This window comes from Caretta caretta, chromosome 6, assembly GCF_965140235.1.
Source record: "Caretta caretta isolate rCarCar2 chromosome 6, rCarCar1.hap1, whole genome shotgun sequence".
NCBI lineage: Eukaryota > Metazoa > Chordata > Testudines > Cheloniidae > Caretta > Caretta caretta.
Window position 1 is genome coordinate 21081874 of NC_134211.1, and position 13800 is coordinate 21095673.

The window sequence follows — 13800 nt, forward strand, 5'->3', positions numbered from 1 at the left end:
AAGGAGAGATGTTGGTTCACCCAGTGTGCCCCGACTGCGGGGGTATTCCTGTGCTAATGTTCATTCTCACTGGAGTTTAGCTAACCAGGATTCCCACCTTTTACAGCCTTGCCCCGCAGTGGTTCTGTCCTGGAGGGAGGTAGACACAGCTGTTGTTTAGAAGCAGTCAGTATCACTCCTGGATCAGCCAGCAAGGGTGCAAAGCAAAGCATCCCCTCCCTCTCCTCATCTTCATTCCCTGCGTCTAGGCAGCGCTCAAGCAATCGTGAGAGCCAAGAGCCTGGTTAAGGTTGGAAACTTAGAACTCCAATTACAAAGTTCCCCACTCGGTGTGGGCAAACCCCCAGCCAGCTGTCATCCCCTTCCAGCTGGAATATTTTGCCTTGACGCCCTGGAACCTCCCAGGGCCCTTGAGAGACTGGGGAGAGAGGAAGAATCTGCTTCATTTAAGGCCTGATTCAAAGCACATTGAAATCAGTGGGAGTCTTTCCCTGGACTTGAATAGGTTTTGGATCAGGCCCTTGGTCAGCGAGCTGAAATCTGATCCCTGTGGCCCAGCAGGGGATGCCACTTCTGAAAAAGAGGAAGTGCCCACCTCAGATGCATCTCACCGGCTTGCCTCTCTCTTTATTAAGCTGGCCGGTGGGGCGGTGATGGCGGTGGGGATCTGGACTCTGGCCGAGAAGAGCGACTACATCAGTCTCCTGTCCTCCAACACGTACATGGCGACCGCCTACATCCTGGTGGTGGCGGGAATTGTCGTCATGATTACTGGCATCCTCGGGTGCTGTGCCACCTTCAAAGAGCGGCGGAACCTGCTGAGAGTGGTAAGGTTTCCTATTTGCCCTAGGACAGCGCGGGGCACTGAACGTCTTGTGTGTATGAGGAGAGAGTTGCATCTCTGTTCCTCTGGACCTGGAGAGCTGTACCAGTGACTTGCCCGCTCTCCCTGTTGGGAATGGATGGCCTCTATTACAGAGGAGACTCCTTTCTTTCTGTCCCACCCAGAGAATTTATTGGTTTCTGTGCATTTCAAAAGGTGCTAAATAATAAATATACGGTGCTTTTCGTCTGAGCATGTCAAAACATTTCCAAGCAAAGGAAATGTTCAGGCTGGTAGGGAAAAAATGGGAATAAATTCAGGAGAGAAGGCAGGGTGGGACAGTTTAAAACCAAAAAATAAATAATTGTGTTTCCACTTGATTCAAAGCAAAACATTTCTTTTGATTGGTTTGTTGAGCCAAAATTTCGAACCATGCAAAAATTTTCATACATACACCCAATTTTTTTTTGGTCCAAAAAACAAACAGATGAAAAAGCACTTGAGATTTTTGACCAGCCCTCATAAATCTCAGTTCTGGGCTAAATTGCAGACCTATATAGGTGTAACTACGTCGCTCAAGGGTGTGAAAAATCCACACCCCAGAGTGACATAGTTATACCAACCGAACTCTCCATGTAGACAGCGCTGTGTTGGCAGGAGAGCTTCTCCTGTCAATATAACTACTGCCTCTCGGGGAGGTGGATTAGACTAAAGAGCTCTCTCCCATTGGCATAGAACGTCTTCATTAAGATACTACAGCGGCCCATCTGCACCGATGCACTGTTTTAAGTGTAGACTTGCCCTAATTCTCACTCGCGCTCTCTCAAATCTCCTTTGCGGTCCGGAGGGTGGCAGTGGTTCATTAAGCAGCTCATCTGCAGTGGTGAGTGTAGTGACTGAAAGCAAAGGGCCATTAATTGTCATTTCATAGTAACAAAGGGGGACACTTCCACTCGGGCCTTAAGCATTCCTTCAGTTTTACAAGCTGCTGCTGGCCTGAATGTCCCATCCCCTTTGTCCGAGTGGAGTGGAGACTGGGGTGGGGATAGGGAAAGGAGCCATGATGAACAATACCTTCTGACTGTGATCCCACTTTGTGGGGAGTGGCTGTGAACTGAAACTACAAGGTGGTGGAAAATGCCCCTAAAAGGCCTGTGATGAGCACTCAGGAGCTCTTGTTAGTGGTTCATTCATTTGGTTCTGAGGGGTGGTATTTGGCCCCTGGCCCTTAGCAGTTCATTTTGGTATAGCACAATTACTCACTGTTCTAAAGAGCTCTATTCATCTGCCTTTGTCTCTCTCTCTCCTCCCCTGCCCTCCTGAAAGTTACAGATGAAAATCTGGTGGGGTTTTCTTTGTTATTCTGACACAGAAAATGAACAGTTGTCTCATGGAAACAAAAGGTTGTTCTCTGTCTTTTCTTTCCCCCTCTGAGTGGCTGCCTGTGACAGATCTATTGTCTTGTCTCTCCTCTGGTTTATCTGATACTAAGTAATCCACAAAAGAAATATTTTGTGCTGGGCAGGGCTGAGTTGGTCTGGCTGGAGGCTCCTGCCAGCTCTGACCTCAGCCAGTAATCCCAACATCTTCACAACAAAGACAAAGGTGTCTGTGCCAGTCGGTCCCAATTTCTCTCTGTACCAAAGGGCCATGTATTATACAGAGAGACGCTGTGATAGGGAGTGTCCTGTAATTTTCCAAATCCAGAGGCTCTTTAAAGCAAGTTGCAAGAATAATTTCAGATGGGGGGTGGGGATGTATGTGCATTGGGGGGGGGGGGGGGTTGAGCCCGGAAGGTATATTCTAGCTACTTTTATAGCTACTGGTGAGTTTTCACTCCCAGTTCAAGGCTTTCCCCTGTGTTTTGTTTCTCATTGCTGATTACCAGGACATTTGTGTGTCAAGAGCATTTTTCCTCTTTCGCAGCCAGCCTGATTCACTCAGGGATGCCACAGTGATCCAAGCACTTGTGATACCACAGTTGCTTCTGTGGGTTCCAGGCCTGCAGCCTGTTGACTTCGGTGAGAGACACTCCCATGAGCAAGAGCTGCAGGATCAGGCCTGCGGTGACGAGCTGTGATGTGTCAAAGTCTGGCTTGTTATAGTTCACCCTGACTCTGAGTTTCAGACTCCCCACCAATGGCACAGCAGGCCAGGGAATCGTCTGGTCCCTAGAATAGGCTGGAGCAATCCCAAGGCCTACTCTAACTGGAGCTCAGATGCTATAGCCATTCTAACAGTAAAGAACAATCAGGGCACAGGGATGGTGAGGTTGCACACCCAACACACCCTGAGATGTCCCTATCCTATGGACTGCAAAGGTGTAGGGTTGCCACCTAGGATCCCCCCTTTGCCAAGGAAATGGCCGTTAAGCCAACTTTCATCATACTTTACACTGCTGGGATAGCATAAAGCAGGGAGAAACATAACTGAGAATCAGGAACATAATGTATATGTCACTGTTGGTGTACACAGCTCATTACAAGCAGGTAGGGTGATCATGGGTCTCTTAACAATCACGTGGAAACAAACATAGCGCACATGATAAAAGCAGGAGCCAGTCGGGAGTCACCAAATGAAATTAAGAGGCAGCGGGTTTAAAACAAACAAAAAGAAATATTTCTTCACACAATGCACAGTCAACCTGTGGAACTCCTTGCCAGAGGATGTTGTGAAGGTCAAGACGATAACAGGTTTGAAAAAGGAACTAGATAAATTCATGGAGGATAGGTCCATCAATGGCTATTAGCCAGGATGGGAAGGGATGGTGTCCCTAGCCTCTGTTTGCCAGAAGCTGGGAATGGGTGACAGGGGATGGATCACATGATGATTACCTGTTAGGTTCATTCCCTCTGGGGCACCTGGCACTGGCCACTATTGGAAGACAGGATACTGGGCTGGATGGACCTTTGGTCTGACTCAGTATGACAGTTCTTATGTAGGATAGAAGAGCTGAATATAAAAGATAGCCCTTGTTTTTCCCACATACACATGCCTCTCTCAAATATTTACATACATTGGAAAAGAGAATTGGTGGAAAGCATTTTGTTATTATTATTTGGATTACAGCTGTGTCCAGAGGCTACATCTAGGCTGGTGGCCCATTGTACGAGGTGCTGTACATACAGAGTAAGAGACCGTTCCTGCCCCAAAGAGCATAGTCTAAATAGATAAGATGTGACAGGTAAATGAAACAGCCAGGCAGGGCTAACAATAACAACAAGATGTTTTAGCACAGTCTAGCTGAATGGTAGCTGTAGTAACCTTCACTCTATATAGGCTTTGATAAAACCTGTTTGCTAAAACTTGGGAGGGCTCTTTAAGATAATATGGTGAGCTGAGGCCTTGTGATACATGCCAGCTGCACTGGAATGCCTTTGACATCAGTGCAGAAAATACTCTGTATGTAGAAAATAGATGAAGGAAAGAGAAACTTTCCAGTTAATTGGTTGTTTTCTTTCCCCTAAAACAGCAGCCTGACAGCACCATGATGTCAGAGAGGTATTATGTAACCAGGCTCCAACAAAAGAAAGAAACCTTTTGTTTAGGAGTGTTCCTCTCCTTTTCTGTCCCTTTCAGCCTCCCATTAGTGTGGTGCCCAGCCTTTGGTTATCCAGCACTCTATCGGGTGACTCATTCCTGTGGTATGAATGGGTACCTTGTACAAGCATGTGCAGACACTTGCAATGTTCAGCTGAGAGCCAGTGGGGGGAGTTTAGGGCTGGGAGTGAATGCCTGAGATTGTACACTCCTATTAAAGCCCAGCCTGCAGATAAAACCCAGTTGTCCCTCACAGGCAGCTGCTGAATCCTAGCAGAGGGTGAAAGAGGAAATCTGACCCAATGGACAAGGATTCTGATTTGGCATAATCTCACTGGGGCAAGGCGTTTTGATTACCTGTGTCTTCTGACAAAGAGGGGAAGCGCAGTGAGAAACGGAGGTGTCGCTCAGCAAAAGACAAGCTGTGATGCAAAGGCAAAGTTGTTGTCTCCAGTCCTTTGCTTTTCCTAGCAGGGTGTTGTGGTGGTCTATTTTTTGTAACATACAGATGCATTTATTTGATGCCAACCATGGATTTTTGGAGGGGTGTGTAGCTCCTTTCGTGGGGCCAGGGCTGTAATAATAGATGGTGTGCTGTACAGCTAGATATCAAATCCGATAGTGAGTGTGTTTCCCATGCAGAACCGCATGAGGCTGCAAAGAGAACAGCCATCATGGGTGGGGCAAAGATGGGACTTTCCAGCATGACTTCTTTCTGTGAACTAAGCTTGTGTGCATGGGGCAGTGTCTCTGTCCGGTTCCTAGTGGAGTAAATCACCATCAGAACTGACGCTACCTGACAGTCTTTGCAGAAGAGCCACAGTTAGAATGAATATGGAGCCATGACAGTCTCTAGAGGTGGTGTCTTCAGCTCTAGGCAAAGTTCTCTGGTGGGGCAGTGTGTGGGGAAGACGGCATTGCCGAGTGCTGTGCTGTGATGACCTAGAGTATTACGGGATGAGCCCGAATTTAGGCCCTTAGAGCTGTAGAATGACCTGGCCGTAGCCGCTTAGGTGACCATCACCATGTTGACATGACAGTCAGGATAGTAGCTTAAACGAGGGCAGGGCATAGCCCTGTTTTCTGAGAAAATTGTACATGATGCGTAGATCCTACAGCACTGGATGCTTTAGAAAGAGAGCATTGGTTGGTCTCCAGGGATGGCAATTTGATTCCTTCACCAACTTTAAAATTACATTAAGAGCATTTTTTGAAATTTTAAATAGACACAAGGACTGCAAAAGATTAAACAATATGCCCAGATTCAATTCATCCCTTCTTTATCTCAGTGGACTCCACAGAGTTACCCCAAGGGTGGAGGTCAACCCTCCATGGTTAATTGTTGTGGGTGAAATTCACTTCTAGGGCTTACGTACCACTGTGACCAGTACAGTGTATGCACTGCTTAAGGTGAGGCTCTCTTATGAGGGTTACTTGGGACCGGTGTGGTGCATAGGGATGAATTTCGCCCTGTGTGAGTAACAGGCACATTTCAATCCAGAGTCCCAGTGCTGACGTTGCACTCTGCATTCTGCTTGAAGGTCCCCAGAGCAGGGAATTTCCCACCCCAAATCAGGAGGCATTGCAATTGCCAAATAGTGCCACCTTGTTGCATTGTTTCCTCCTTTGAACAATTGGCTGACTATGGAGTACAAAGTCCCTGCACTTGCTGTCTGTACTGCAGCCTCATCCTTGGCTTCTACTCAGTTTTGAGAGCCCTCCCCATAGGATGCATGGTTATTCTGGGACTCCCACCGCCTGGTGCAGTCAGATGTTCCTCTCCTATTTAACAGGCTAGTGTTGAGTTTCTACACAGGAACTGGTGCAGCTGCATTTTGTGGTGGGTGGCATCAGCAACTGAGCTGTTGCATCCGTGGAATCTAGTTAGTTGCATTTCATTAGTTATACATGACGGCTCATATGAACGACCTTACCAGATCACACCCATGGTCCAGCCAGCCCAAAATCTTATGTCCATCGCTGGGCAGTACAGGCTGCTTCAGAGAATGATGCAAGAGCCCTCAGAGAATAGACAATTATGGATTAACTTGCCCAGAGTGATAGTTTCCTCCTAACACCTTTGAGCTATGCCCTGAAACATGAAAATTTAGTTCTCTTATACATTTTCTTTATCCCACCTAATGTGACTGGGGATGTTCTTAACAAAATCAGTGTCCTGACTCTTTTGGAACCATGCTGAACTCTTGCCTTCATGATACATTGTAGCAGAGAGTTCCTCCCGCTAAGCGTGCATCATGTAAAAAGAAAAATCCTGATATCAATAAATGTTACTTTTCCATTTCATTGGATACCCCCTTGTTCTTGAAGTAGGAAAAAGGGTAAATAGGAGCCTGTCTCCTCCAGTTCAGCTGTAATTTTTGTCTTGCCCTTCACTAGATACATTTATATCACTATTACTCTCATCTGTCCTTCCTCCTCCACTTCCTACTCTTTGATAAGCCCTCTTGTTGCTGCCTGTCTTAAATGACATTATAACCTTTTCCATGCCCAGCACCCAATACAATGAGCCCCTCATACTGATCAAGTCCTTTGAGAGCTGCTGTAATACAAACAATAATACTGATAGATTTAAGGCTTTTTCCTGATAATCTAAATTTAACTTCTAGGACTTCTCTCCCACCCTTCCTGATGCTCTCTTTTAACACAGACAATTTTACCGTTGTTTTGCAGTACTTCATATTGCTGCTGTGCATTTTCCTGCTTGAGATCATTGCGGGTATCCTGGCCTATATCTACTACCAACAGGTAAGTGGATGTCGAGCTAAGAGGATCAATCCACAGAAAGAGGGAGCAGCTACTTATCACCCAATTTGTATTTAGAGATGGGGCCTAAACCAACATTTCAAGGGCTTTGAATCCGTGGTTGGGTTTGGGCCCATCTATTCCTCACCTCAGCTTGATCCCTCCTTACTTACATCCCTCCATATACAAAATGCATGAGGTTATAAGCCATATTTGACAAGGCATTAGTCTGTTATGTGTGTATTTGGGAGTCAGATACAGTTCAGCTCCTTCCTGCACATCCTCTTTTCTCCCCCTCCCTCTGTGATGCCTTATGAAGAGAGCTGCTGGAGTGAATCGTCTTGTTTCTAGTACAGAGGGTCAGCCTGAGGATTTTTCTGACGCCCAGGAAGGTAACGCAGGCAGTTGTAATGACAGTTGTGCCATCTAGCATGTCCATGAAGCAGAACATAGGAATGGCCCATCGAGCCCAGTATCCTGTCTTCTGGCAGCGGTCGTCAATGGCGGCTGCTTCAAAGGGAATGAACAGAACAGAGCAATCATCAAGTGATTCATCCCCTGTTGATCGGTCCCAGCATCTGGCAGTCAGAGGCTTAGGGATGCCCAGAGCATGGGGTTGCGTCCCTGACCATCTTGGCTAATAGCCAAGCAGAAACGCTCCCTGCTAAACCCAGCAAGCTCATAGACGAGAAATGGTCTAGCTGGGGATAGAGCACCACCGGCGTAGCTCAGAATATCTCTGAGGGTCTGCGGCAGTCGTAGACAGCTGAGCTTGAAATCCCCACGAGGGAGCGATGGGGGGGGATTTGATAGCTGCTTTCAACTACCTGAGAGGTGGTTCCAGAGAGGATGGTTCTAGACTATTCTCAGTGGTGGAAGAGGACAGGACAAGGAGTAATGGTCTCAAGTTGCAGTGGGGGAGGTTTAGGTTGGATATTAGGAAAAACTTTTTTACTAGGAGGGTGGTGAAACACTGGAATGCGTTGCCTAGGGAGGTGGTGGAATCTCCTTCCTTAGAAGTTTTTAAGGTCAGGCTTGACAAAGCCCTGGCTGGGATGATTTAATTGGGGATGGGTCCTGCTTTTGAGCAGGGGGTTGGACTAGATGACCTCCTGAGGTCCCTTCCAACCCTGATATTCTATGATTCTATGGCTTCATGTTATCACACTGGATATGGCCGATGAGAGGTATACCACTTGGGAGGCTCCCTCAGACAAGGCTGCCCACATGTCTTCTCTTCCCCCATCCTTTGAGGAAGGCTGGGTGTCTGAAGAGGGCAGACTGTTGGAGATTGTCTGAGGAGGTGTGTCTGACAGGGAAGTGTACATTGCAGAGGGCTGCAGGCGTTTTCAGTGGCTCTGTGTTCACATACTGTAGGCTTCCCTGGATTACACCCTTAAACTGGGAATTTTCATCCTGCCTCAGGGCTCCCAGGCTTTGCCCCTCCTCCCCCAAGGGTGGTATTAGCAGTTTGCCTGTAGCCAGAGAGCTACGCCTCATTTGTATCAAGTGGAATACATTCCAGCTGCCTCCGTCTTTAATATGGAGGGATAGGCCCCATGGAGGCTATGGGACCCAGAAAGCCATGCTCCATGTGGACCTGAGCAAAGACTAAAGTAACACTTGGCAATCAGTGAAATGGTGGAAACTTCCTGGATTAAGGTGGAGCATGGCATGCTGGTATTGTAGTCTCTCTGGCAGAGCTGCAGGCTGCTTTGTAGATCACCCACTGGCATTTGGCTTACTAGCTGCACTGATCCCCCCACGCTCTTTTATGTAAAAGTCCTTCCTTCCCTGGGCTCCGGCTGCTTTCTCTCTTAGCAGTTGGTTTTCTTTCTCCCCTTCCCTTGCTGTCCTGTCCAATGCGTGCGTGTATATAAACTGTGTGTTTCTTTTGCTGTCTTTGTTCCATGCTGCAGTTCTTCCCCATGAGCCTGCAGGTAACTGCTTTTCTCCTGAGTAATATTTCCACCAGTAGACTCTGTCTCTTTGTTTGCCTTTGGTGCCCATGAGCTCCCAAACTTTTCTTCTTGTCTTTGCTCCCTAAATATTTTGCGCTTCTAAAGAGCCTCCCATCCCAAGATCTCAAAGCACTTTGCAAACGTTAATGAATGAAGTCTCGCATCACCTCTGCGAAGTAGGTGTTATCCCCATTTGACAGAAAATTAAGACCCACTGCTACATTGAGCAGATTTGAAGTGGGGGAGGAAAACTCAGGCCATATTCCCCCAACCCAGTGTAACCGAAATTTTCTTTTCCTGCATTCCACCCCACAGTTATTGCTTATTACTAAGAAGTACATGTACATAGCAAAGCTTTTCCCTATCTGGCCATCTGGCCTTTCCCCGTTTGGTTTATTCAGTGATGCCATTTACACGTGTGACGACATTGTTCAGGAGCATGGGAGAATTGTGATTTCACAGGCACTGGATTATGGCATCATTACTGAATGGATCAGGCAGGAGGAGGCTGATTAGAAAGGAGGCAGATTTCAGCTATATTTTGTGTATCAGCAGGGATGGGCAGGAAAATACCAGGAAAGGACATAGCAGTCGAGTGGTGCATCAGCCAGCTCAACAGAGAGAGACAGTTGTGGATACATTAGTGTGTGTGCGTCACTGTAAAGGACACTTTTATGCTTGACATGCTCCAAATATCAGACCCTCTTTCTGAGCAATGTCATTCTTGCTTTCTGAACCTATCTCTAGTATCACAAGGGCTGCAGCCAGGGAGGCAAGAGTCTTAAAATCCCTCCTCATGCTCTCAATCTCCTTGTGTGACGTCCCATTCAATGATATAAAAGGTATTTAGACTGCACAACTTCAGCCCAGCAGGCCCTGGGCTCTGAATTCCTAATACTCCTCACCAGATCCTTTTGGATTTAGTGCTTCCAGAGGCATGAGAGCCCCTTTGATCCTAGAGGAATAGTCATAAGGCAAGAATGAGATTTTTAGAGAAGGGCAATCCTGTTCTGGGGCAGGCCTGTCCCTCTGGATGGTATCCCTTTCAATGTGGAGGCAGGCCCACGCTGGGACCCTTGCAGTGCAGCATGCCACAGACGGACACAGATTTGGCCCCGTGAGAGTCTTTTGCACTTTAAAATGGGAGAATGATGTTTAAAGAGCCAGGAGAAGCAGAAATAAGCAAATGTGCTTTCTTGGAACCAATAAGGTCTACATTGGAGGCGGGGTTATAGCTTCCACAAAGTTCTCTGCTGTTCTCCAGGAGTGAAGATGATAGAAAATATAAAGGGGTGATGATAAGGAAGGTATCCGCCTCATGATTTCACCCCCACTGCCCCTTTTGTTTAGCTGAGTATGGAGCTGAAGCAAAACCTGAAAGAGACCATGACCCAGAAGTACCGGAAGGAGGGAGAGGAGGGCGTGACCAGCGCGGTGGACAAACTGCAGCAGGAGGTAGGCTTCAAAGACATAGGGAGAATTAAACCTATGATAGAGATAAAAAGTATACCATCCTTAGATCACTGGCTCTTTATCATTGAAGAGCTAAAGGTGTTCCCGATGTCACACTGTCTGGAGTGGTCCATGCACACCAGCCTCAGGCAGACTGTCAAAAAGCAGGGCAGAGACCCCAAACTTGTGGTGTGTTCTACAATTGGATTTCACCAAAGCAGTAACAGATGTGAACTCCTGGATCACTGTGCTAGTCTTACCATGAAGTAACAGATAGTCACCTTGGGCACTCCGGTCTGTCTTGCCGCCCAGGCAAGCCAGACTTAGTGACAAAAGGTCATTTACACCAAAAATCACAAAATATTCAGGTTGCTTCCAGTCCCAAGAGAATGCTTTTGTTTCCTAGGTCCAGCCCTTGCGAAAATCCAAACAGCAAAGTTATAACCATTTTTTCTTATGAACATCTTTATATGTCCTTCCCCCAGAGTTCAAACTGATGGGATGAGCGCTCCTGCACATAACTTCTTCATGGGTGGATGGGACGATCAACAAAGTTTTTGTCCTACATTGGCCCATTTAGTCTTGATAGTCCTCCTTGATGGGTGGGCGTTTCCTGCCTAGGTTCACCTGTACTGAGCAGGCATTTTTATAATTATAAATCAAGACTTTCATATTACCGTATAGCATGGGATACAGGCATTACGAATAAGATTAATATATGCAGCAACTTACAAGCATTCTATTGAGTCCAAACATTAAACACATCCTTTCAAGTCTAACGCCTACCTTGAACAATATTAACATACAAGATGCGCTGGTGTGGTTTCCAGCTATGAATTTGTCAGTGCTCAGCTGACACCTCCAGCCTTGGCAAGAGCTGGCACCTGGCTTACCAGCATCACACTCCACTTCCCCCAGCTCAGACAGGATGGATATGATGCTGCGTCTGCTGTCATAGAGACTGGGACTCCTGCTCTCTGAGCAGTGTGATTGCTTGAAAGGGGAAGGGGGACATTCACATCACTTGTTGAATGAACTAGTGCTGGCCAGTTCAGTATTGATAGCTGCTTCCAACAGGTTGTCTACCAGAGGAGTTTGGGAGGAATTGCTAATGTTAATTAAGCTTCCCAATACCCCGGAGAGTGAAGTATAATAACTGAAGTGCCCTGTTGCTCCAGGCACTGCCAGAGAGTTGGGGGACTGAGCCATCGGAATGGCTGAATAGTCCTGATAACTTCATAATCCAGTACCTCTCAACCCCTCCCCAGGAGACGTGCCCTTTGCTATAGACCTGAATTTACCTCCAACCCACACCAATCTGATGTCCCACTGCCTGACTCTCACTTCTGTTATGATACATGTCCATGAGAAGTGCAGGATCACTGACGTGACATTCTCGGGAGGGTTGTACAGGCTTTAGAACTGACTCCCACGTCGCTGGGGTGGCCTGCCATGGCGCTTTCTCACGTTCCCCATTCTGCTCTGCTTTCTCATGCCCCGTGTTAAGGTGTTGAGTGGCTCAGTGTGTATTCTAGTGCTTGGTGTCTCCTGATTCTGTTCTCAAGGTACGGAATCCTTAGAGCTGAGGGCTTGTGGCTTGTTTAGGTCACAAATAGAGAGAGGTCCAATCTTCAGCAGTCAAAGCAGTTCTGTTTGTGAATGAATAATACTAACCGGCAGCTCTGTGGTGCCTCCTGTCTGAGGACCCCAGAGCAATGCACAAAGGTTAATCCGGGCCTTGTCGCTATCAGGTGAGTATTTTACAGATGAGGAAGCAGAGGCAAAGTGCAACTAATAACGCAGTGCCCTCTGTGACGGAGATCAGAATTGAGCTCTCCTGTCCTGATTCTCAGTCCTTGGCCACAAGCCCGCCTTTCCCCTCATCATTGCCAACAGGATCTGAGTGTGCCGAGGGCACACGGATGCAGCCCTTTATGGTCTGAGGGCATGAGTTGTTCCCAAAAGTGGGATGAGAGACAGACAGCTGTGCGGGGACCCACACAGGGAACAAGCTCATTCTGCCCACTACAACTACCCCCTAGGCTGTGGGTGTGCTGAACAGCTAAGTTGCCCGCAGTCGTCTGTAATTTGATTCAACGTGCGCATGATTGGTGCTGTTCAGTTTTGTTGTCAAGACCACAAGGAGCTGCAGACGAGGCCCATCTCCGTACAGAGAAGTAAGTGGCACTGAGGCACTGCAGATTTTTAAGGGACATTTTTAGGAACCTTAGGCACAAAGGTCGCTCATAAGTAGAGCAGCTCATAAAAACACAGGCAGACATAAGCAGCTGGACTCGCCGATTGACGATGCTCTGCGGGGAGTGTCACTAGGAGCTTGGTGCGGTGAGGATGGATGTAGGGGATGGCGCTGTGCTTTCTGGTGACAAACTGCAGGCTCACCCTTTGCTTTTGTGCGCATACAGTTCAAGTGCTGTGGCAGCAACAATGCTACAGACTGGAGCGAGAGCATCTGGATCAAATCCGCAGAGGCCGGAGGGCGGAAATTCCCAGACAGCTGTTGTAAGACGATAACAGAAGGGTGTGGCCGGAGAGACCATCCTTCCAACATCTACAAGGAGGTAAAGAACAGGCTGATGTCAACGTTCCCAGGATCACACTGGGGGGACCTGCTGGCAGGACCGGCTCTAGGCACCAGCAAAGCAAGCACGTGCTTGGGGCGGCCCATTTCCAGGGGCGAGCACATTCATAGGCGCCAAGTTTACCCGGCGCCGGTGGGTGCTCGCGCCGGCCCTGCCCCAACTCCGCCCCTTCCCCGCCCCTATTCCAACCCCTTCCCCAAATCCCTGGCCCCGCCGCCTCTACCGGGCGTGCTGCATTTCTCCTCCTCCACCCTCCCTCCCAGGCTTGCACGCGGGGAGGTGGGGGCTGCAGGAAGTAATCTTTGGCGGGGGGCAGAGGAACCGCTCCCCGCCCCAGCTCACCTCCATTCCGCTTCCACCTCCTCCTCCAAGCGCGCCACTGCTCCACTCCTCCCCCCTCCCTCCCAGGCTTGCCATGCAAAACAGCTGTTTCACGGCAAGCCTGGGCGGGAGGGAAGGGGGAGAAGCGGAGTGGCAGCAGTGCGCTCAGGGGAGGAGAGGGAGTGGGGTGGGGAGCTGCCGGTGGGAGCAGAGCACCCACCAATTTTTCCCTGGGGGTGCTCCAGCCCCGGAGCACCCGCGGAGTTGGCGTCTATCCAGGGGCGGCATATTTCCGGGGGCGGCCAAAAATTTTTTTGCTTGGGGCAGCAAAAAACCTAGA

The 13800-nt window shown here is 48.3% G+C and overlaps 1 protein-coding gene across 2 annotated transcripts in view; it reads left to right on the forward strand.

The window, feature by feature from the left end:
• The window catches only part of CD151 (CD151 molecule (Raph blood group)), a 63146-nt gene that overhangs the window by 37689 nt on the left and 11657 nt on the right, over positions 1-13800 (forward strand). The window contains exons 4-8 of one of the 2 annotated variants that reach the window (XM_048854952.2): positions 636-827; positions 7055-7129; positions 9046-9066; positions 10438-10542; positions 12963-13118. In XM_048854952.2, the coding sequence (XP_048710909.1) occupies positions 636-827; positions 7055-7129; positions 9046-9066; positions 10438-10542; positions 12963-13118 (549 nt within the window). The remainder of the gene's footprint in view (positions 1-635; positions 828-7054; positions 7130-9045; positions 9067-10437; positions 10543-12962; positions 13119-13800) is intronic. The other variant, XM_048854953.2, reaches the window with a different exon arrangement.